Here is a 23,369-nt window from a genome sequence, read left to right on the forward strand (position 1 = left end):
TAATATGAGACTCATGGTCAAAGGTAATGCCAGTTATTACGTTCACCTTCGGCAGCCTCATCGGGAATGGAAAGCTAAAACTCTTTAGTGTAATTGCTCTAACGATCATGCTTGAAATCTCTTGACTATCTTAATACGCTTGTACTAGATGGGGAAGATGTACAGAGATCCAGAGTTAAACACTTTATGGCGAGGTTTGAGACTATCGAACTGAGATTGCTGGACTGTAATTGAATCCATGCGAAAATAAATTCACCCCTTGAATAGCGGGGACTGACACATCAGTAGTTCATAGAAAGAAGGAGTGCTCTAGACATAAATTTTTCCAGGCATATGTTATTGATTACAAACCTTTTTCGTCGGCCATGTTCCTTCTGTACGCATTTTGAATATAAAATATTTTTCGTCAATCCACAATGACTGATCTGTACTGGGTGGGGATGTGTGTGGCCGGGGGAATTCCGTGGCTGTGCTGCATGTGTAGAAGAGAATAACCGCTTTGTACCGCTTCACGTTGGCTCATTCCAATATACAGCCTCAGGCCTCACCGTTCTCGCATCAGGTCGTTCACGTAGGGAAAGGTGATAAGGTTACAAGGGACCGGGGTGGTCATCACTCCCCAACTCCCAAATTCGGGATTCTCCAAGGGTTGCGAAATTGAGGCCCAGATTTGGTGATGATTTGGCATGTTGCAGAATAGACTTGTGGCTTATTGAATGCCGTGCACTTGGGGACCAAAACCCTCCTTGAAGAAGTTGGTTCTATGACATCCTAACTCTCTCGAAATGCACCAAACTTCAGGTTTACACGCAGGGCCCACCTACCAAATATCTGTCACTAAGGATAGGATGGCGGCTGCATAGGGCGTTTGTCAGCAGTTAGGACGCCTGCTCCAGCATTGCAGTACTCATTAGAACACTCACCGCCTGTTAAAACATGTCTTCCTAAATATTTGGGTCCAGATCAGACAAGCTACTTCCCAGTCCATTGAAGGAAAACCTATTAAAAACGCATGAACGAAAAAAGATACTTTTCGTAATGGTGAGGTCTAAACGAATACGAGACCCCAAGGAGCTGTCATTGGTACATGTGGAAACGACATTCTCTGTAGTGCATGTGTTACCAGAGGCCTTCCAAAATCTCACTGTTTTGCGACCATAACAGATGAAATTCATGCCATGTAAAAAGTTGATGACTTATCACTGTGTTGTCAATAGTAAATGTGAAATAGTATATAATTCTATTAATAGTTTCTAACTCTGTTCAAATATATTCGTTCTGTTTATTGTAGTTTATGTGGTGAAACCAAAGAGTCTATGTAAACCAGTCCTGTCAGACTGTCCCAAGAACTAGTGTGTCGGCTCATCCTGGAGGAACTGACTCGTCTGGGACTGAGTGAAGACAAGATGGCTGTGCTTCTGACTGAAGACATCAACAATTTTCACGGAAAGCAGTAAATTCCAAGAGTGTAGAACTTACCTCTTTCACTAGCAACAAAAACCGATGGAATAAACTTATATTCTTTTATGATAGTGTCTGATTGGTTCACGATATGCAATAAATCAGCTTTACAATCAGGTTAGAAACTGGGTGCAAAAATAATTTTTTAAAACATGGTTTTGCGTGTATTTTTTATCTTTCTGTTGGCCTTGTAGTAGTTTTATTCTGATAAAATAAAACTGTACTTTCATGTCGTCAACTGTTATATTTCAATTGTAGAATTCATTTCCTAATAAGTTGCCTTTACATAAATACTGGCAAAATATAACTGCGTATTAATTGTACAAAATACACAACATCCACTCATGCTAACCTTGGACCACCCCAATACCCGGTTCCTGACTTCAGACGTTGACTGGAACGATGACACCGATGGACACAGCAGGGACTTATGACTGCCACAGTGGCTTGTCCTTGCCTTTCCTGGATAACACATGAAATAGTTGAAAGCAAGAATAAATGGTGTCTTCTCTGGCCGGCCATCCGACTGCTCCTGCTCCTCATCGATGGCCAGACCTGCACTCTGGGCAACGCCATCGCCGTGCCACTGGAACGACGCCATCTCCAGCGTTACAGAACCCCTGGTTGCCACCCGTGATAGCAACGCGGCCACATCCTGCCATCTGAAGTCGCCTCCCAAACCGCAGATGCCAGCGAAGCGCTCTGTGACCCGAGCAGCACGTGCATGCCACCTGCCACACGTATACACCTGCAGCTACGATGCCGGAATATTTCGAGTGAACGTCGGACCGTGCCAGAAAATGGAGCGTATACAGAAGAATGTCTGCGCTGTATGGATTAGGAATAATCTAACAAAGAGTCGTTGTATCTTCACCAGGACCCACCCCTGCTGTTGTCCACATCCCCCATCCTTGGCAGGGAACGCGGTCCAGTTTGCATTTCTCTCTTTACATTTAACATATGTTTAAGTACTACACTTAAATGAAAGTTTATGAAATCAACGAAAACTTAAATGCAGTTGTATTTATAACGGATGTCTGTGAACTCTTTAGCTGTTATATATATAAATGCCATTGGACAAATACGGAACCAATCGCAGCTGCATCACAATCTTCAATTGGCTGTCTAATGCATTTTATGACAACTATATATGAAGAAATTGTAAGTACTTTTGGTGACACATCACTGAAAGCTGACAAAACTTAAGTAGACCTTAATTACAGGCTTAGAAAATAGAAATACACATCCAACAATTAGTGCCACAATCCATGAAGATAAGAAGCTACTGATTGGCTAAACACGTTCTCAGGTAGTTATGAACCATGTCGGCAGTAATGTCATTAGAGATAAAATTTGAAAAACTATAACACAGATTATTAATGGTTTTGATATATTCAATGTATAAAACAGAGAAGAAACTCATACAAAGAAGACAGAATTCAAAGACTGTATTAAAAGTGGCGATATAAATGGAAAAATGTATTTACGAAATTAAACCCTACTAGTGCGGAGCATCTCAGAATGGTAACTACTCCTTGGATGGAGAACAAATCTCAGCTACGAGGTCTTGTGGAAAAGTAATTCCTCAGAATTTTTTATTCTGTTGTGTACATCGGCTGAAGAAACACATGTCACAGATATTATTTAGTCGATTTTTCCACATCGCTTACTAAAATTGCATCCTTCTGCCGGTAAAGAACATCGAATTTTGATGTGCGTCAGGGCGTTGTCTGACTTAACGTCTACGATTCCTGAGAGACGAAATCACAAATTCGAAGTATTGATCCACACACAGAGCACCCTCCCCTTCAGCATGACAGTGCCAGACCACACACGAGCGTAGCGACGTCTGCAACAACCCAACGCCTCGGGTTCATCGACATCAATCATCGTACATTCAGCTCCGGCTTTGTCCCATCCTGTCTTCATCTGCTTCGAAATCCGTAGGAACACCTCTGTGGACTTCACTTTATTAGCAATGAAGTGGTGCAGGCAAGCTTGCAGTAATGTCGACAATGTCAGACATTCTACAGTGACAGCATCATAATACCGGTTTCTCGTTACGTGTAATGCGTCCGTCATCAGAGCGACTATGTTGAGGAGTAAACATTTAGATATGAAGAACAAAGATGTAGAATGTTACTATAGTTTGTTTTAATGATAAAGTTTAAGAGATTTCACATGAAAAATTTGGAGCCATTATTTTGCAACAAGCCGCCATCCTAACACTTGAACTAATTACTATAATGAAAAGACATGTAAGTAAAGTTATTGTGCTGTCTTTCTGCCTAACTAACGATATTCATCAACTTTTTACTATCGAACTGACAATAATGTCATTTTGTGGAAAAAGAAAAACGAGTTCCATATCACTACTGTTACTCCTGCTGGGTAATTAACTATAGTGATGGCAAGGTTTAGATGATACAGACTGTGTCATAAAGGATGCTCAGACATGAAAAATTCACAAGACTTACGATGTTCATGCTTATTTCTCCTTGTCATTAACGTTCGTCAGAAGCAACAAGGGCTGAACGTAAACTCCAGTGGTCAGTAGCATCGACGAGCTGTGGAAACTGGTTTAATGAACCTGAAAGGCAACGCTCTTTAATAACTTATTTTAAATGGAAATAATTTATTCAAACAAACTCTCTTATATCGAAAACATCTACACTGTAGAGGATTGCAGTACAGATAAATGGAACTATTGGTACGTCTGTCTAGCAGGAAAAGAACAGGTACTTAATGACCAAAATCATTAATACGATACAGGATGAAGAACAATCCGCATAACACTTTTTGCATTTGACAGCTAGTGGAAGACATGCAAACTGGTTCAGTAACTAAGGCAGGGACGATGATGAAATGCTCGTCTAGCCACGCGAATTCACGTTTTTCTTAGTTTCTCTACATCTACATCTGCACATCAAGACGCTTCATTCGAACCCAAACGCGATAAGGTAGAGTCAATTTTGTATGAATTCATGTAAGCGATATGCAAATCTAATAAGTAAATCGCAAGTGCGCACTGAAGTTGAATAAATCGAGGCTTGCAAACACAACATGACGGCCACAGGAATTTTCGTTCTAGGGAGGCGACCGGCCCACTGGGAGGGCTGCTCCTTCATAGCTCACACCTACTTCGGCTGGAACGACCACCCACAGAAAGGACAGCTTTTGCCAGAGCGAAGGGATAACGACCCTCGTGTTTGACTTAAAAAAAAATTACGCTACATTGTGTGGGAGTGCCCAAAAGATGCATTTTTTTTATGGACCGACTGCGTTACTATGGAGTTCTCACAGGAGGACAGTATATGCCTAACGGAGGTGCTACATACTTCTGCATTGGTATACTTAAACGAAACATCATCCTCCCGTTTAAAAGAGCAATGCTGATTGGCGGAATATGTCTGACGCAAAGAGCCAGAGGAGTGAGGGAAGACAGCGAATGATATACCCTTACAACTTTTCCAGAAAAAGGGGAGTCATTCCATTGTTGTTCTTGGAGCGGGAACACGTAATGAGAGCGAGTGCGCTCGTACATGTACGCAAAGAGCGAGGAACAAAGTCTTTCCTCAATACTTCACTGGGAGAGCACCTCTGTCGTTAGCAAATCGGAGTGATACTCTATATTGAGTAGCTCGCTATTAAACATTGTTCACTGTGTTTGGCCACCACACTTATTGTGCGGTGTGAACATGGACAGAGCACTAGTTAAACGCCTGTGAGTGAATATTGAGTGGCATTGCGGTGGACTGGTTATCTGACTGGTGTACCATGCCAACGGTTAGACTAGGAGTGGATAGGAGTCCTCGACTTCATCAAGGCATAGGGACCGTTTGATTGGCGAAGGTCAATCTAGATAGAAAGAGATAGTTGTGTTATTTGTCAGTAGCGAACGCCCCAGGCAGCAGTCGTCGCAGCTCACGGTATTGTGCGCTAGAGCGTATGTGAGCCCCATATGTTCTCCATAACAGTGCACTTCATTGCATTTCTCTCGCAACAGCCTTGACTATACCTAGAAAAGTTATTCAAGTTGTGTAGACGCAGCTCTCAGCCACTGTGCCAAGTAAATAACATTCTTAAAGAAAATGGAGAAAGAACCTTTCGACACTTTGTAAAATAATAGCATTCCTACCTATAAGATGCAATCTACTTTTCCAAAAAGAACCCGGAAATGTATTATTTTACAAGAAAGAGTATCATTTGATTTCTGAGAACTTTTTTGGAATAAATAATATTTTTCTTTCATTTAATGTTTTTGTTACACTAACTAGCAATACTCCAGTGCCCAAGTATTCCACTAGTTACATAAGAATATAGAATATTTTTGTGTCTTTTCCTTGCAGTGGACAACTCCAGAAGATATTTGTTGGTGAATGTTTTTCAAGCAGTTCTTGTTGGTACATTAGGAGCGTGTGTGTGACTTCTGTAGTAGTGTGAGGTGGAAATTGATTCTTGCAGGAGCCAAGGGTACTTTTTTGATCAATCCATTGCGTAACTTGACAAAATAAAAGCCACACACTCACAGAAAACGGCGACCCTGCCAGGATAGGTAAAACTGCCAGGATGGGTAAAACTGCCAGGATAGGTAAAACTGCCAGCATAGGTAGAATAGGTACGGTACCAAGATAGAAAAGTGTCAGAACACGTGATATATGGTTGTTAGGTACATCAGGTAGCAGCATTATCACTTTGAAAAAATCTTCTTTAGTGTATTAAAGAGTTATTTGCAAAGATTATGGATTAGAACAGATACAAGTAGAATTGTAGGGACAAGATCTTGTGTTATTGTGTTGGAAAATTTTGGATTTTTACGATTTTTGAGTAGCTGTTAGGGCATAGGAATTTCAGATGATAGACGCAGATGCAATGAGATGCATAAACATAGAGAGACGCAGTATCAATTGAGTTAGAATTAAGAAATAACATTTTTTCTCCCTTTGCAAGCTCACAGGTGGAGATTGGAGACTGTAGCAGAGAGACAGAACAGCCGAGAAGTCATGACGTTGTTGTTGTTGTTGTTTCAACCAACTGGTAAGTGATCATACACTTTTGTAGATAGGGTTGTGGTGTGTTGAAAGAACTTCCATGTTAACAAGAGCACAAGGCAAATGGTTACGGGATAGACAGCAAGTAGACAAGATGGGGAAGAATCAGTCAGATGAACAGCAAATAAACGAGCTTGTTGAGAGTAGGACAGGCGGTGAACCTGAGAATAGGACAGACGGTGAATCAGAGAATAGAACAGCCGGTGAGTATCAGAATCAGCAGGCTCAGTTAGATTGGGATGGAATTGAGACAGATAAGACAGATGGGAATCTAAGGGATGAGAACATCGAATTTACAGAATACTAAATTCCGTGTAGGGCACATTCTGAGCCAGAAATAGATAGCCCACGCAAGAAATGGCAAAGATTAGCAGCGAAACGAGCTAAAGAAACGCATTTGTTCGGCGCACATTCAGCGACAGAACACGCGTCAATACAGTCAATAAATCGGCAGTTAGCTGACGTCCAAAGAGAAGTAGACAGTGAGGAAGAGGGGGAACATTTAGAATACGTCGAACCTCTTGTACACATTCTAAAGATGCCTCAGCAACAGGCACAGAATTTTGTGGAATTGCGAGCGCCGCGAAAGGGCACCGTGACAGACACAACTGTACCTGAAAACACAAGACATACACAATAGAGAGGGCAGTGAGCGGAGTTGTTTGCGCCACCTAATGGTTCAGTGACATACGCAACTAGTCCTCAACACAAAGAACAACACAGGGAGAGGGAGGACAGCACAGATTGTTGCAGTTATCAAACTTAGAAACGCCACAGCATAGCCCAGTAAACGACGTAAATGACCGAGAAAACAACAGAACGAGAACACACAGTGCAGCTGTTCAGCTGAAGGCAGTGTTACAGGACAGGACGCGATCATGGAGATGTTACAAAAAATGAACGATAGTATAACGAAACAGAATATACAGATGACGAAACAGAATCAGGGTATTAATACACAGATGACGAAACAGAATCAGCAATTGAAACAGGATAATCAGAACTTGAGACAAGAGATAAACACACAGATTCAACAGTTTAAAATCCAGATGGAAGAAGGGATCGCTAGAATTGATAGTCAGATCGCACAGATAAACAAACTCGCGAAAGACTCTAGAGAAAGAATACAGGTAGTAACACAAAGTCAGCAGCAATTACGCACTGACGTGGACAAGGTCCAATTGGACATCGTAAACGTTGACAAAAAGGTGGAACGTTTTACGAAAAAAACCCGACTCAAACAACAATAAAAATTTCGGAAGAACAAGCAATTCAAAGCAAGGTCGCAAAAGTTGCACTGAAAAAATATGATCAGCGGATCAATAAGGCAGAACTTAAACACAAAGATCAGTTTGAAAAGCTGCGAACAGAGTTGTTACAATCTTTCGAAGAAAAGATCGAGACCGATTACACGTGTAGCGAATCAACTGATACGTCAAGCATTAATTCAATACACGAACACGCGCCGTCTAAGAAAGTTCAAATAGAACCGAGGCCAGACGTAATACTCACACAGAAATCGAAACAGAAAACCCCGATTAAAGTAATACATGACATACCACAGAACGAGGCACAGTATCTAGAAAAACAGGACACATACAGTCACCTGATACCAATAGAAAGACAGACGACTGAACCAGTAAAACCATTGACACAATTTAACAGTAGCACAGGTACAGTACCGCGAATAACGAGAGTAGAGACAAACGAACAACACTTTTGTTCACCAATGTTACGATATGATGCAATTATGAGGCAGGAAACTGAGCATATGCAGACAGATAGTAGATTACCAGAGAATAGGAAAGATGACACAAGAAGTGGCAGATTATTTGAGTCCTGGAATTAGTCAAAAACCGGATTTATGAGTAGATATGATGCAGACCACTTCCTAACAGTTAGAAAATTTCAACATTTCAAGGAAGAAGGCTGTAGCTTGCATGCACGCACATTCATCGATCAGTTCCAAGTAGGCTTGCCAAACCATTGGAGCGTGGCTCACAAACTTGACTTAATTTGTGCGCACATGTCAGGAACAGTAGCGGAGGTGATGCAAAAGACCGCTGCTACCTGTACGTCTTACCTACAGTTCAGAACGGCAGATATTTGTCTAAGTTGGCGCAAAACAAAATTAAATACGAGTTACTTCAGATGACACAATATGAAAACTCATGGGAGAAAAGTGTGGTAAAATTCTTTGAGACAATGGAAAAAAAGAATCAATGGCTAGACAAACCATACAGTAGGGGAGAGCTGATACGTCTATGTAGAATGAAGTTACCGGTAAAATATCAGCAGGCGACAGTAGGAAAAAATGAAAATGGCTTTGAATGACGATAAAGAACAGGGAAAAGTAATGCAATTCCATTTAAGTCAAGAAGGGGATGAAATAGAGGAGGAGAAACACCCTAGATATAAGTTTGAGGAAAACCCTGACCCACTCCCACCAGAAATAATAGAAGAAATTCATCAAAAGATTAGTAATAAGATAGAGGAAATAGATGATATTTCGCTCCAGGATAGGAAAAATTTGGAAGGAATATTGAGCTCACATGCAGAGGTATTTGCACCAGAGACGGGTAGCATTAAAGACTTTCAATACAAATTTGAGGTCAAAGATCATAAACGCTTTTCTGTTCCACCTTATTCCAGACCATATAGTTATCGAGAGCAAGTATTTCTTGAGATCAGATAAATGTTGGATGATGACATAGTCGAATCAGCCAAGTCACCATATAATTTACCCTTACACATTGTGAGTAAGAAGGACGGGAGCACACGTTTGGTACTCGATTCGAGAAAAATAAATACACTCATAATTTCGGAAACAGATAGACCGGAGAAATTGGAGGAGTTGATTCAGAAGGTTAATGGAGTACAGATCTTTTCAGCCATCGATTTGCGTTCAAGTTTTTGGCAAATAGAATTGGAAACTTTATGTCGAAAATACACGGCCTTTATTGTCTTTGGTCGTTGTTACCAATTTAAACGTTTACCATTTGATCTGAAAATTTCGTCAGGTGCCTTTATTCGCGGTATGAACTCTACACTGAATCTCGACATACTTCAGGAAATTACTTGCTATGTGGACGACGTTCTTGTGGAGGAGGCATCTTGGGCAGAACATAATTATACACTGGATAATTTCCTACAAATTGTAAAAAAACATGGGGTCACCGTTAACATTACCAAATCGCATTTTGGATAGTCAAAAATTAAATTTTTAGGACATAACACATCTGCAGAAGGCATAACGCCAGACGAGTAGAAGATGAACGCTATTCGTAATACTCCTACTACCTACAACAAGAAAAGTTTAAGCGGATTCTTGGGATTGATAAATTTTTACAAAGCATTTATATGGATAGACACTCTTGCAGCACCTAGACTATATACGCTGACGGGAAAAAACATACCCTGGATATGGGTAAACAGGCAGAAGAAGAATTTCGTAAGCTGAAGGAGGCACTGACTAATGCTCCGATTTTATCACACCCAGATTTAAGTCAGGAGTTCTGTCTAGTTACTGATAGTGCAAAGACCGGGCTGCGGACGGTATTATTTCAACAAATTGAAGAAAACGGTAAGAAAATACATGAAACAATAGACTTTGCAAGTAGAGTACTATCGAAAGCTGAAAAGAATTGTTCTATAACAGAGTTAGAAGCTCAATCCATAGTATGGGCATTTAAAAAATGTCGACATTTTCTGTTTGGCACAAAAACACAAGTATACACAGAACATAAAGCATTAGAGTCTTTAATCTCTGCCAAATTAACCCACGGACATTTGGCAAGATGGACGCAAGTATTGCAGGAGTATGACTTTTCAACCACATTCATACCAGGATATGAAAATATTCTGGCCAATGCATTGTCTCATTCACCGCAGAGAGTGGCAGAGAACCAGAAAATCAACGTTGAAGATGAAGAACGAATAATCCATTATCTAAAAAACGTACTATTCGAAAATTATCACAAATGCTTTAAAATAAAAGGATGAAGAAGTGGTAGGACATAATTAGAATAAAGAAAAGAAATCATATATGTATCAATTAATAATTTTTGCCACTATCAGAAATTTTTTGCATTATATAAAATAAAATTATATAAAATGTAGTATATCAAATATATTATTTAAAATAATTATAAATATAGATAAATGATCTAAAATATATTATATAGAATAAAATTGCATTATATAAAATCAGTTTTCTTGTAAATAACAATAACAAATATATGAAAACAAAAATTGTAAATACTTCTACGCATATGAGGGACATCGCCACCAACATCAATCGCCAGCTCCCTCAACACCAGATGCTTCGAGATAGCGACGGAGAGGGTACAGACATGTTGAGAAAGCACCTTTTTTCAGTGCCTTCCTCAGAGTCGATCTTAACTCCTTCCAAATTAACAATGTAAGTGGAGACCAGATGTGGCTTGAATTTAAAGAAATAGTTTCGAGAGAAATTGAAAAATTCGTACCAAATAAATTTACAAACGACGGTGCTGATCCCGCTTGGTATATAAAACGAATTAGAACCCTGTTGCAGAAACAACGAAAAAAGCGTGCCAAATTTAAACGAACACAAGATCTCCAAGATTGGCTATCTTTCACAGAAGCTCCTAACTATCGGGCTCTGCAGCCAACAACTCATGCATGTTCCAGAGTTAACACCCCTACATCAGCGTCTTCGACTGAAATGGGCATGTGACCATCGGCACTGGACGCTGGTGCAGTGGCAGAGGGTTGCATGGTCCGATGAACTGCTATACCCTTCATCATGTTGATGGAAGTACACGGATCTGTATTCTTCGAGAGGACCAGCTCCTTGACATTTGTACTGTGGGCTGGAGACCAGCAGTGGCGGCTCCATTAGGCTGGGGAATATTCACAGGGCATCCATGAGTTCAGTAGAGCTCGTGCAAGGCACCATGATGGCCAGGATGAAATGACACTAGTTGCAGACAATGTACAGTCCTTCATGACGATCGTGTTTTATAACAGCAGTGGCACATTTCAACAAGATAACACGCCATCTCACAAGGATAGCAAGATTGATGGAGTGGTTTCAGGAACGCTGTCGCGAGTTCAAGCTGAAGTGCTGGTCTACCGACTCGCAAGGTCTGAACCCAATCGAACACGTCTAGGATGTGATTGAACATGGCGTCATAGCTCATTTCCCCTATCGACAGAATTTATAGGAATTAGGTGACTTGTATGCGCGGATGTAGTTCCAACCCCATCCAGTTACCTACAGACGCCTTACTGTTTCCATGCCATGAAACATAACAATTGTTATCCATGCCAAAGTAGGACTTACCGGCTATTAGGTAGGTGGTCATAATATTCTGGCTGATCAGTGTATGGTGTGCGATACTACAGTTTTCATGAAAAAGTTTAATGGAAGCAGTGTGATACTGTTAGATTCGTATTATGGAGTTACGCACCATTTGGAAAAAAGGTGACATTTCTCTCATGGAATACTACGCAGTCATTAAAGACTCTGACACCCTTACACTTTCGTATCTCTAGCGTAGCAATCATAGAAATGTGAAAAAGGAGTGTAGGACATGTGCAGGGAATATTTATAGACAATCATTCATTACCAAAGAAATTTTGATGCTATGTTTCTGAAATTCTTTGTGCACTGTTGTGAATATTATAAGCCAAAGTTTTTACAGAGAGACAATCAGTAGCAGAAGTTCCTTTGCTTTCTTGACAAATAAGCGCCAAAATCCTTCCATAAGGTTTGTCTGTCTATAAATGGTTGGACTGACATCTTAATAGGTAGGCTAGATTTACATCTATATCGATATATCTCGCAAGCCTTGGCAGAGGATATCCCTGTACCACTACTAGGCATTTCCTTTCCTATTCCACTTGGAAATACAGCGAGAGAGAAAAAGACCGCTATAAACCTCTATAGGATCGTCAATATCTCATAGATTGATTTACGGTCGTTACGTGAGATATATGTTGGTAGAAGTAGAATCCTTTTGTAAGCTTCGAATATCAGTTCTCCATAGTGTTACCTGAAAAGGGCACCTCCTGGAGAGTCTGTTCCAGGGTGTAGTTGCAAGACACACCTGCTTGTCATGCAGTGTGCCATGGGCAGAGGACAAGAGTCGTCATGACGCATTATGCGATCGGAAGTTGTGCTTAATCTCGTGCAACAGACGGGTGCAAGGAAAGAATCCAGCTAGTCGGCTCTTGGGCGCAATTTGGGGGTCAAATTCTGGACGCGGGGCTCACAGCGCCCTCTGGATAGGTGAATAGCGATCTAGCAATTACTCTGATTGTGCAGCGACAGTAATGTCGCTGTTATGTGTGGTGTATGTACTCTCCGATTTTTACAAGAAATGTTGAGAAGATTCAGTATGATAAGTTTTTGCTTTAGACGATTGTTCCCCAGTGTACATTGATGGTTTGCCATCTGGGACTTCACAGTGACGGCCTCTCTGTAATCATTGCACCCGCTGCAGCTGACATGTGAATACCTTGGAGAGGCGCCTGCAACGTCTGGCACGGCTCGTGTGGGCGTGGCTCCTGACACTTCTCCAGTCTGGTGACACTGCATTCGTCATTATCACGAGTGTGTGCAAACAGAATGCTTTTTTTTTGCAAGATACGTTAACTAGAAACATTGTGGTAGGGGTGTACTTGGGTTTTCAAATGTCAATCCTTACAACACAATGAATATATTTAGTATTTGTTACTTTGTGGCCGATTGACGTGCGAACTACTAGTATTGGAGGGTGCTTGTGGATTCACACGTTACATATTTATAAAGTCACACCACAACTTCTTCGTGTACGTTCAGCAACAGGGAAATTCTAGCACAGGCTTGGAACACCGTTACGTCTAGCTATCGGAGGAGGAGTAATTGGAAGAGGGGAAGTAAGGAAGGAGATAAAATTGTTTCTAACATGGTTGGATTGTATGCACACTTTTGGGTGATCACATATGCAGCTAAATCGTCTCTGTCCTGGCGATATATTTTACTCTTAGTTATTGTAGTAGTTGTGTTATTACAATGATTTTTCATAAATATTAGCGCATATGTTGCATTATGACATGTTGTTTACAAGTGATGGTTTTTTTATTACAATTTAGATAAGTAATTGGAGTAGTGACGTATTTTCCAAGAGTTGTGGTAGTGTGTATTGGCCTTCTTACACTTCAATGGTAGTTTGCTTTCTTACCACGTATTTTTGTACACTTTTCTGAGTAGCTATACATTTGTAGATCGGTAGGAGGCTACTCTTCTGCACTTCAGTGGTTTTTTGATGTCCTGTCGATCTTGCCACGTATGTATGGGCCTGTATACAACTTCCCCAGGCGATATACATTTGTAGATCGTTTGGAGGCAATTATTCTGTGACTTCCCCGTCAATTTCGACTAGTATTGTGGACTAGAGCTCACAGCAAAGTGACCATATACGTGCACTCAATTTGAAATGAGAGAAAATCCGTTTCAAGCGTCCTCAGTTGAGCCTGCCGGCCGAAGTGGCCGTGCGGTTAAAGGCGCTGCAGCCTGGAACCGCAAGACCGCTACGGTCGCAGGTTCGAATCCTGCCTCGGGCATGGATGTTTGTGATGTCCTTAGGTTAGTTAGGTTTAAGTAGTTCTAAGTTCTAGGGGACTAATGACCTCAGCAGTTGAGTCCCATAGTGCTCAGAGCCATTTGACCCATTTCAGTTGAGCCCATACTCCAAGGTGAGTATCTTAGCTTCATTCAGTCTGTGGTAGTGGAAAAGGACAAATCTGTCTTAAACACTGTATACTGACTGGCCATTAAAAAAAAAAGAAATACATGAGCAGTTCTATTACAGGCAGTATTCTTTATGAGTAGCGTAATACATCCTCAGTCTATCGTCCTATATCCTCTTGAAAGGTATTCCGCCTATAATTATTCATTATCAGTTGCTTCCATCTGTTCCATAGAAGGCTGTAGAATGCAGTTCCCAGTTGTATGCTTACAGGTAATACACTTATTAAAAATCCTCTGTGTCCATCACCAACATCTTGTTAACTGAACACATATCCCACCAAAAGTAAAGACAGTACCTTCCACTCCAGCCAGTTTACCGCCCATTCACAAGTAGAGGTGGGAGGGGGTGTTGTGTTCATATTTGAGGCAACGGATACACACATGATGGAAAATGTGAGGGATAGGGTTGAGGGGCTGGGGATTGTGGAGGACATCCCAACCCTCCCAAAATAAAATAAACAAATAAACAGGCTATCTTACATCCCTCTCTCAGCGCAAAGTGAGTTCTTTTTCCACCAATATACTGACTGGAGACAAGAGGTGCACGTGAAAGTGTGTACAGAAAGTCTGGGGGATATCCCAGGTGGAGGAAACGTAGAAGAGTGATTGTAAACTGAACTTTGGAGGAATGACAATAGAAATGTGTCACTTCCAGATGTTGGGAGAGGAGGAATGCGAGAGGCATGGGTGGCGGTTTCTCACTAGGGTGGATAATCCCTCGAGGTCACAATTCAACTCCAGGGGTCCAAAAATAAATTAGAGAAACAATTGGTTAACAGGAAGAGGAAGCTGATAATTTAGCATTATTTGTATACTTGATCCTAAATGTATGCATCATGCACAAACAAAATGGCCCAGGTTTGCCTTATCACATTGCCAACTCCAATCCCATCTTGCAGCGGTGTATCGTAGGTCTCTAGAAGAGCGTAGCGTTCTAAAGGATTGGAAAAGGGCACAGGTCATCCCTGTTTTCAAGAAGGGATGTCGAACAGATGTGCAGAACCTATATCTCTAACGCCGATCAGTTGTAGAATTTTGGAACACGTATTATGTTCGAGTATAATGACGTTGCTGGACTAGAAATGTACTCTCTAGGAATCAGCATGGGTTTCGAAAAAGACGATCGTGTGAAACATAGCTCACGCTATTCGTCCACGAGACTCAGAGGGCGGTAGACACGGGTTCCCAGGTAGATGCTGTGTTTCTTGACTTCCGCAAGGCGTTCGATACAGTTCCCCACAGTCGTTTAATGAACAAAGTAAAAGCATATGGATTATCAGACCGATTGTGTGATTGAATTGAAGAGCTTTTAAATAACAGAACGCAGCATGTCATTCTCAGTGGAGAGAAGTCTTCCGAAGTAAGAGTGATTTCAGGTGTGCCGCAGGGGAGTGTCGTATGACCGTTGCTACTCACAACATACATAAATGACCTTGTGCATGACATCGGAAGTTCACTGAGGCTTTTTGCGGATGATGCTGTGATATATCGAGAGGTAGTAACAATGGAAAATTGTACTGAAATGCAGGAGCATCTGCAACGAATTGACGTATGGTGCAGGGAATGGCAACTGAATCTCAATGTAGACAAGTGTAATACATAGAAAGAAAGATCCTTTATCATTTAGCTACAATATAGCTGGTCAGCAACTGGAAGCAGTTATTTCCATAAATTATCTGGGAGTACGCATTAGGAGTCATTTAAAATGGAATGATCATATAAAGTTGATCGTCGGTAAAGCAGATGCCAGACTGAGATTCACTGGAAAAATCCTAAGGAAATGCAATCCGAAAACAAAGGAAGTAGGTTACAGTACGCTTGTTTGCCCACTGCTTGAATACTGCTCAGCAGTGTGAGATCCGTACCAGATAGGGTTGATAGAAGAGATAGAGAAGATCCAACGGAGAGCAGCGCGCTTCGTTACAGGATCATTTAGTAATCGCGAAAGCGTTACGGAGATGATAGATAAACTCTAGTGGAAGACTCTACAGGAGAGACGCTCGGTAGCTCGGTACGGGCTTTTGTTGAAGTTTCGAGAACATACCTTCACCGAGGAGTGAAGCAGTATATTGCTCCCTTCTACGTATATCTCGCGAAGAGACCATGAGGATAAAATCAGAGAGATTAAAGTCCACACAGAAGCATACCGACAATCCTTCTTTCCACGAACAATACGAGACTGGAATAGAAGGGAGAACCGATAGAGGTACTCAAAGTACCCTCCGCCACACTCCGTCAGGTGGCTTGCGGAGTATGGATGTAGATGTACATGTGAATTGCTGTGTGTGTGTGTGGTGGTTATTGACTTAACTGTACTGGAAATGCAGAGAAAACAGAGAGACATTGTCTCACTGCATGTTGTTAACATTAAATTTACAATGCTGCTGTTGAGGTCATCTACTGATTCAAAGCGATGAACATTTAGAAAAGCGTGTTATACTTCTGTTGCCATGTAACACATTTATTCATTGCCAGTTTAGATAATGGATCATACTTACAGTGGAAAAATATCTATTGTATCAATTTCACATGACATGCATGCTATGTAACCAGTGGCGTTGTTACAGTGAGTATTTTTCCAATGTGAACGTGTTCCATCTTGGAAATGGGCAATGAACAAATCTACTGTAAGACATAAGTGTGTGTATAATGCGTTATTCCAAGTATATTGATGCTGTTGACTGTTGCCAGAAAAAGATTCTGATCGAAGTGAAAACATTAATTCATGGTGTACCGGACGCTAGGCGGTGCCATGAAGGAGTCAGCCCCATATGACTGTGGACACTTTTTTTATTTAATACATTATTACTATATTTATTTAAAAGAATACTTGCGCTTTACCAACGCCATTCCTTTCAGCACAACCTATATAAATGGTGTTGTATTTTTCTGATTCCTTTGCACAACGGTTCCAAGTAACCTCATTCCGATGGACAACTAGGTGACGCCTGTTTCAGATGCAACCAAACTACGCTGAGGCATCGTACTCGTGTTTCGGGCGTCAACCTCACTGTCCAGATGCTGTAATTCACGATAGGCTCTGGAGCATCCGACAACGGTCTCGAGATTCGGTCCTTGGGTCACTGTTACCTAGTCTTCGTCAGCAGAACCATCCGTCAACCATCATAGTGCAACATTTCCTACCTTTTGAAATTCATTGCAATAAAATATGAACTGCAATCATTATAATTTTTTTACTTATGAAGCGAGTTTATACTTTACTTACACCATCCTACCTGTGTTATAAAACGAATTAAAAAATGAAGACAGTGTGTAAGGACCTATTTATTCATAAAGATTTCGTTAAAGAAAAGCGTTTCGAGACGAGTGTAAATAGTGCACACCAGAAATTTTATGACATGCGTTGAATGTCACCTATCAAATGGTTCAAATGGCTCTTAGCACTATGGGACTTAACAGCTGAGGTCATCAGTCTCCTAGAACTTAGAACTACTTAAATCTAACTAACCTAAAGCCGGCAATCACACCGATCCCAAGCTCGTCATACTACAACAAGGCAGCTGGAATCACGTTTCTTTTTCAGTTGCAATCATGAGCTCTTCTGAAGTGGTCGTTCTTGTGGATTAACATTATTTAAAGCTCAATACAGTGAAAAACTAAAGGAAATCATGGGGTGACCCCTCACAATGCTATAAATATCAAAGATAGTTTGGCTATGGTTTCTTGTGAGGCCTCTCTACACAAAATTTCAACGAGTTCTATAATTTTGAGTCCAGACAGCTTCCAGTTTTGGGAACTATTTGTATCATGCACTCCTACACAAATTTTCAACTTCCTGTTTCTCCTGCCGGATGTTATTCATTACAGTCTAGGAAGTTGGCCAAAATGTGTGTATTAATTTAAAAATGCCGCCATGAACAATTTCATTTTGTCAGACTAATTACTATGGAATTTCATTCAGTGTGTTACATACATATATAATGGACACAATGCACTTGAGAAGTTGTCCGAAGAAACGTTGCTGCAAGGTCTTGAATAAGGTGTCCTCTTTATTGTTGAGTTCTTATGGTGGGGAAACTGCATACGGTACACTACTGACATTATGTTATCATCTGGAATACACAGATACAGTCTATAGTCAAATGATAAGGGTGATGTGTGGTGACTGATAATTTACAAGACAGCACAGCGACTCCACTTTTTGCTGTTCTACCTCAGAGTTATGGTTAGCATTAGGTTGCAAAGGGTTTGTAGTGTCTACCTGGTAGACATATACACCATAGTCTCACTATCGATATCTCTGACTTTGGTCGTCTTTGGTGGCACTAGTGTTCAGCGTGTGTGTTATCTTTCCTGCAGCAGTCCGAGAACCGAGGTTTTAAATTTGCATGTACGTCGTCTGTCCATTGCAGTTTGCCATGAAAATGGCGGGGTGTTCTCCGGCCGAAATATCGGCGGTCGATGAAAGTGTTACCTGGCTGAATTTCCAGAAGTTATTTGAAAGTTGTATACGCCAGGTGAAACTCAGGTCTCACATATACAGAAAGTTTTTGTATGTACTATTAATTTTTCTATCTGAGTCCTGTAGTCATCCAAACGCCGGTTTAGTATGGGTGACACCCTTTTTCCCCCTTCGTGATTGTAGTGAGTCTCCCGGAAGTTTCGGAGATTGTTAATGATTTTGATCAGCTGACTTGCACATTATTGAGACCCCTATTTAAATCTGACTGCAGCCCGTCACTATTGTGACGATGGTGTTGGGGAGGGTTGAGGGGTGTAGTTGGCGGGATAGGAAGGGGATGGGTAGAGTTGGAGCCATGGACTCACGAATCTCGCAGTTCCCTGCCTTAGTGTAGAGTTTTACACGGATTTTTAACAGATGCAACCTGACCTTTGTATTTGTACAGATATGTCTTCGTGGCAATATAACCCTCTTTGCTTGATTTGAAGCATTTGTGGCCCTTGCAGATCTAATGAAGGTCGATGCTTATGACGTGTTAGAGGCGACTTGTTAATGTTATGTTATGCATATTCTACGCTACAGAATAATTTACTTTAAGATTTTGGATTTTCTTCTCTTAGGCATTCCCACCTCCACATTAGATACTTACCTTCGCAGTAAATGCACCGTGGTTGGAACATCTTTCCTGGTTCATGGACAGAAACACTAGATGATCCGCATGTCTAACAGCTTTGTGTTGTGAAACAGTACGCTAACTAAAACTTTCTAGAGGAGATTGGAAACAAACTCGTTTCTATCGGTCAAATGAAGTTCGCCTAAAGATCCTGAAAGATAACTGAAACGCTTCAATTTTCTCTAGGATGCCGTCAAGTCTTTTCGTTGCAATGCATACCACCTCCTTCTGGTTCCAATTATTTAAGCAATTGTAGTCTGTCTGCTTTTTTATATGTAAAACTTCACAAAACATTTTTTTGAAATACGTTTTAATTGCCAGTAGCGATTAACAGAATACTTCCAAAGTTCACTGTCAGTTGATTTGTTCCGGCTAAGCTAGAGACCAGCTCTTGGTCAGTTAACAAATGTACACTATGAAGACCCTCAAAATTTTTGTTTGTATAGAACGGTGTAATAAACGATAGGAAGACCTTCAGAATCTTTGCTTGTATAGAACGGTGTAAGAAAAGATAATTTTCACGTGTTGTTGCTGTTAACATTATATGAATTACAGGACGTGTTCTGTTGCGATCTCTAAGAGAAGCTTGATAAGGAGAACTGTATAGTGTAGCTTTACGTTTATGTTGAGCGTTTCTGCTCTCTGAGGTGTTCTCATTCTGCTGGGTGTGTTGCTGATTGAGAAATCGAGGACCACGTTGTTTCCACGAATACATATGAAAACACGGAGTACACATAGGCAGAGCCCACTATACCTGGGTGTGTGTTATGAAACTGAAATACGACAAGTTACACACTGTTGCTCCCCAACGAATGTTTCGCTTCAACATTCACCTACCTCATCGACATATGTAAATCGACTTTTTGTATAGGTTTGTATTTACTTTGCTATCCATGCGGTTAAATAGCTGTTTGCTTAGTGTGTGGCATACAACACTCGGCTTTAGAGCAAAGGGAAGCATGCACAGAGGTAACGGTAGTACTGCAAGGGCTCAGGTCTCGACGTTTGCATATCATTTATTCACAAAAGGGTTGTGATGCCTCGTGGGAATGCAGTTCACAAAACGTAAGTTTAGACTAGACACTTAATGGGATATAATATGAGTCTCTGATGTACTATAAATATGTCATTAGTAGAACCCGTATGAATTTGAAACGTGGCTGTCTCGTTGGCTCATTTATGGATGTATAAAATTATGAAGTTTTAATTATTGGTCCATTGTTGTCAATGCTTTTGATTGCTCACAGAAATCTTGTACATTGTGTACTAAAATACTGCACACATTTTTTGTTACCTTCTTTTAACATAATTTCTGAGATAATAATTCGCGTGAAAATCTGTTTATACACTCTGCGAATAATTGGTCACTGCCACATATTTGAGAGATGGTTTTATGGAAGGAAACAATAATAAAATTCCTTTGCACATGGACTATGAAATGCACATCTTAATAGGCATCCGCGCTTGTTCATATCAGGTCGTCCTACCAAACGACGTCTAACCCATAGAATACATAAACGAAAGGTGGTGTAAATAGTCAGTGAATTCCAAAAACCTCATGCACGGGTCTCCCCTGGCAAATGTTCAGTCAATGACGCCAGGACTTCCGTGGACACCTAGTCAGATAGAACACAATCTGTGAATGTCTGTCATCCCTTTATGTATCGCCGTAGATAAAATGGAGGTCATGTCTGCTGGCAGAGATACATACGACCAATAATCCGCCTAAGCTTCGTCGATAAATGAAATGGGAAAGACTTCTATATAAGCGATCAACAAAATCCGTGCTTTTCCGAACTATATGCAAAGTACTGATCTACTATTGGAGTAACATCTAATATACACTGAGGGAAAAAATCGCAACTCCAGAAATCATAAAAGTAGAGTATCGAAAATTCTGGAATACATTTGACTAGACAACGTATGCAAGTGACTGTATTCGTATGATCACAGGTTAACGTAAGCGCGAGACAAGCCATTGGTACATTAAAAACCGATGTAGCAGCCGGAATGTTTGCGAATACGTAAACGTGCATGCATTATGCTCTTGGTTCGTCTGTACAGGGATGGTTAATGCTGGCTGCGAATGAAGCTGGAGTCGTCGTCTCATGGTGCTCGATTGGAGACAGATCGGGTGATAAACCAGGCGAAGGCAACATGTCGCCACTCTGTAGAGCATGTTATATTGCAATAGTGTTGTGTAGGCTAGCGTTATTCTGTTGGAAATCACCCATGGGATGCTATTCAGTAATAGCAAGACAACAGGGCGAATCAACAGATCGACGTACTATTTTTGATTCAGGCTGCTTGGGATAACCGCGAGAGTGCTCCCGCCATTATACGAAATCGCGGCCATGACAGTGACTCCCGGGATGGGTCTAAGGTGTTTAGCATTCACACAGATTGGTTGCAGGCCCTCAGCGGCCATCACTGTCAGTGATGCACAACCATCTTTCATCAGAAAACATAACAGACAAACTTGCTGACCTCCTTTTAGCTCTCCATCCATACCACTGGTTTCGAAATGTCAGTGGTTTGGGGTGAGAGGGCGTTTAGCTCGGAGCTCGGATTTCACTGACCTGTTAACACATATCGTTAAAACGAATGTTGCACTACATTAAATACGGGAACGCTCTATCGATTCGCCACTTAAAATGTGTATATAACTGATCTCCGAAGAGTCGTCAGGAGCATTTTCTCCGGCTTATGCTGATATTTGCAATTACGTTTTTGATTGTTTACTTGGAATCAGCCCAAACAAGTAGTACTCGTCTCTACTTTCATGCGACGCTTAGTGTCGACATAAAGCGTCTGTTTCATTCCCGTTACAGGCAAAATGAGTGTGTCAAAGAATCTACCATGCCCATCTGACAGATCGCTCACAGATTTAATCTAGTCATATATATATTACAGTGTAGAGCCAAAGAACTGGTACACCTGCCTAATATCGTGGAGAGCCTCCAACGAGCACGCAGAAGTGCTTCAACTCGACATGGCATGTCTGTAGTACCGCTGCGTGGAAGTGACACCGTAAAACCTTCAGGGCTGTCCGTAAATCCGGAAGAGTGCCAGGGGGTTGAGATTTTTCCTCATCAACATGTTGCAAGGCATCACAGATATATTCAATAATATCCATATCTGGAGAGTTTGTTGGCCAGCCGAAGTGTTTAAACTCAGAGGAGTGTTGCTGGAGTCACTCTGTAGCAATTCTGGACGTGTAGGGTGTCGCATTGTCCTGCTAGAATTGCCCAAGTCCATCGAAATGTACAATGGACATGAATGGATGCAGGTGATCAGACAGGGTGCTTACGTGGCAACCGCCAGAGTCGTTTCTAGACGTATCACGCGTCCCATGTCACTCCAACAGCCCACGTCCCACACCATTACAGAGTCTTCACCAGTTTGAACATCCCCTGCTGTCATGCTGCTTCCATGGATTCATGAGATTTTCTCCATACAATTTTAAACGAGACTCGTCCGTCCAGGCATCATTTTTCCACTCATAAACCTTCACATGTCAGCGTTGACGATCCCAGGCAAAGCGTAAAACTTTGTGCCGTGAAGTCACAAGGGTATGCGAATGGGTCTTCTGCTCCAAAAGCCTTTATCGATGAAGTTTCGTCGAATGGTTCACACGCTGATACCTGTTCATGGTCCTAAACTGAAATCCGCAGCAATTTGCGGAAGTGTGGCACTTCCGTCACGCTGAAAGAGTCTCTTCAGTCGTTGTTCCAGTTTCCGTTTTCTGGCCGCCGCAATGTCGGTAATTTGATGTTTCATCCGATTCCTGATATTCACAGTACGCTCGTGAAATGGTCGTACTGGAAAATCCTCACTTCATCGCTACCTCGGATATGCAGTGTCCCACCGTCTATATAACACGGCTTTCAAACTCACTTAAATCTTGATAACCTGCCATTTTAACAGTAGTAACCGATCTAACAACTGCACCAGACACTTGCTGTCTTATACAGGCGTGCTGAC

The 23,369-nt window shown here is 41.3% G+C and overlaps 1 protein-coding gene across 2 annotated transcripts in view; it reads left to right on the forward strand.

Annotated features, from left to right (window-relative positions):
* The window catches only part of LOC126236530 (uncharacterized), a 34,367-nt gene that overhangs the window by 4,219 nt on the left and 6,779 nt on the right, over positions 1–23,369 (forward strand). The window contains exon 3 of one of the 2 annotated variants that reach the window (XM_049945897.1): positions 1,292–1,586. The exons of the other annotated variant lie outside the window; for it this stretch is intronic. Within the exon in view, the coding sequence (XP_049801854.1) occupies positions 1,292–1,353 (62 nt within the window). The 3' untranslated portion in view covers positions 1,354–1,586. Of the gene's footprint in view, positions 1–1,291; positions 1,587–23,369 lie in introns of those variants that run through there. 2 annotated transcript variants of the gene reach the window in all.

The sequence above is a fragment of the Schistocerca nitens genome, chromosome 2 (assembly GCF_023898315.1).
Source record: "Schistocerca nitens isolate TAMUIC-IGC-003100 chromosome 2, iqSchNite1.1, whole genome shotgun sequence".
Lineage (NCBI taxonomy): Eukaryota > Metazoa > Arthropoda > Insecta > Orthoptera > Acrididae > Schistocerca > Schistocerca nitens.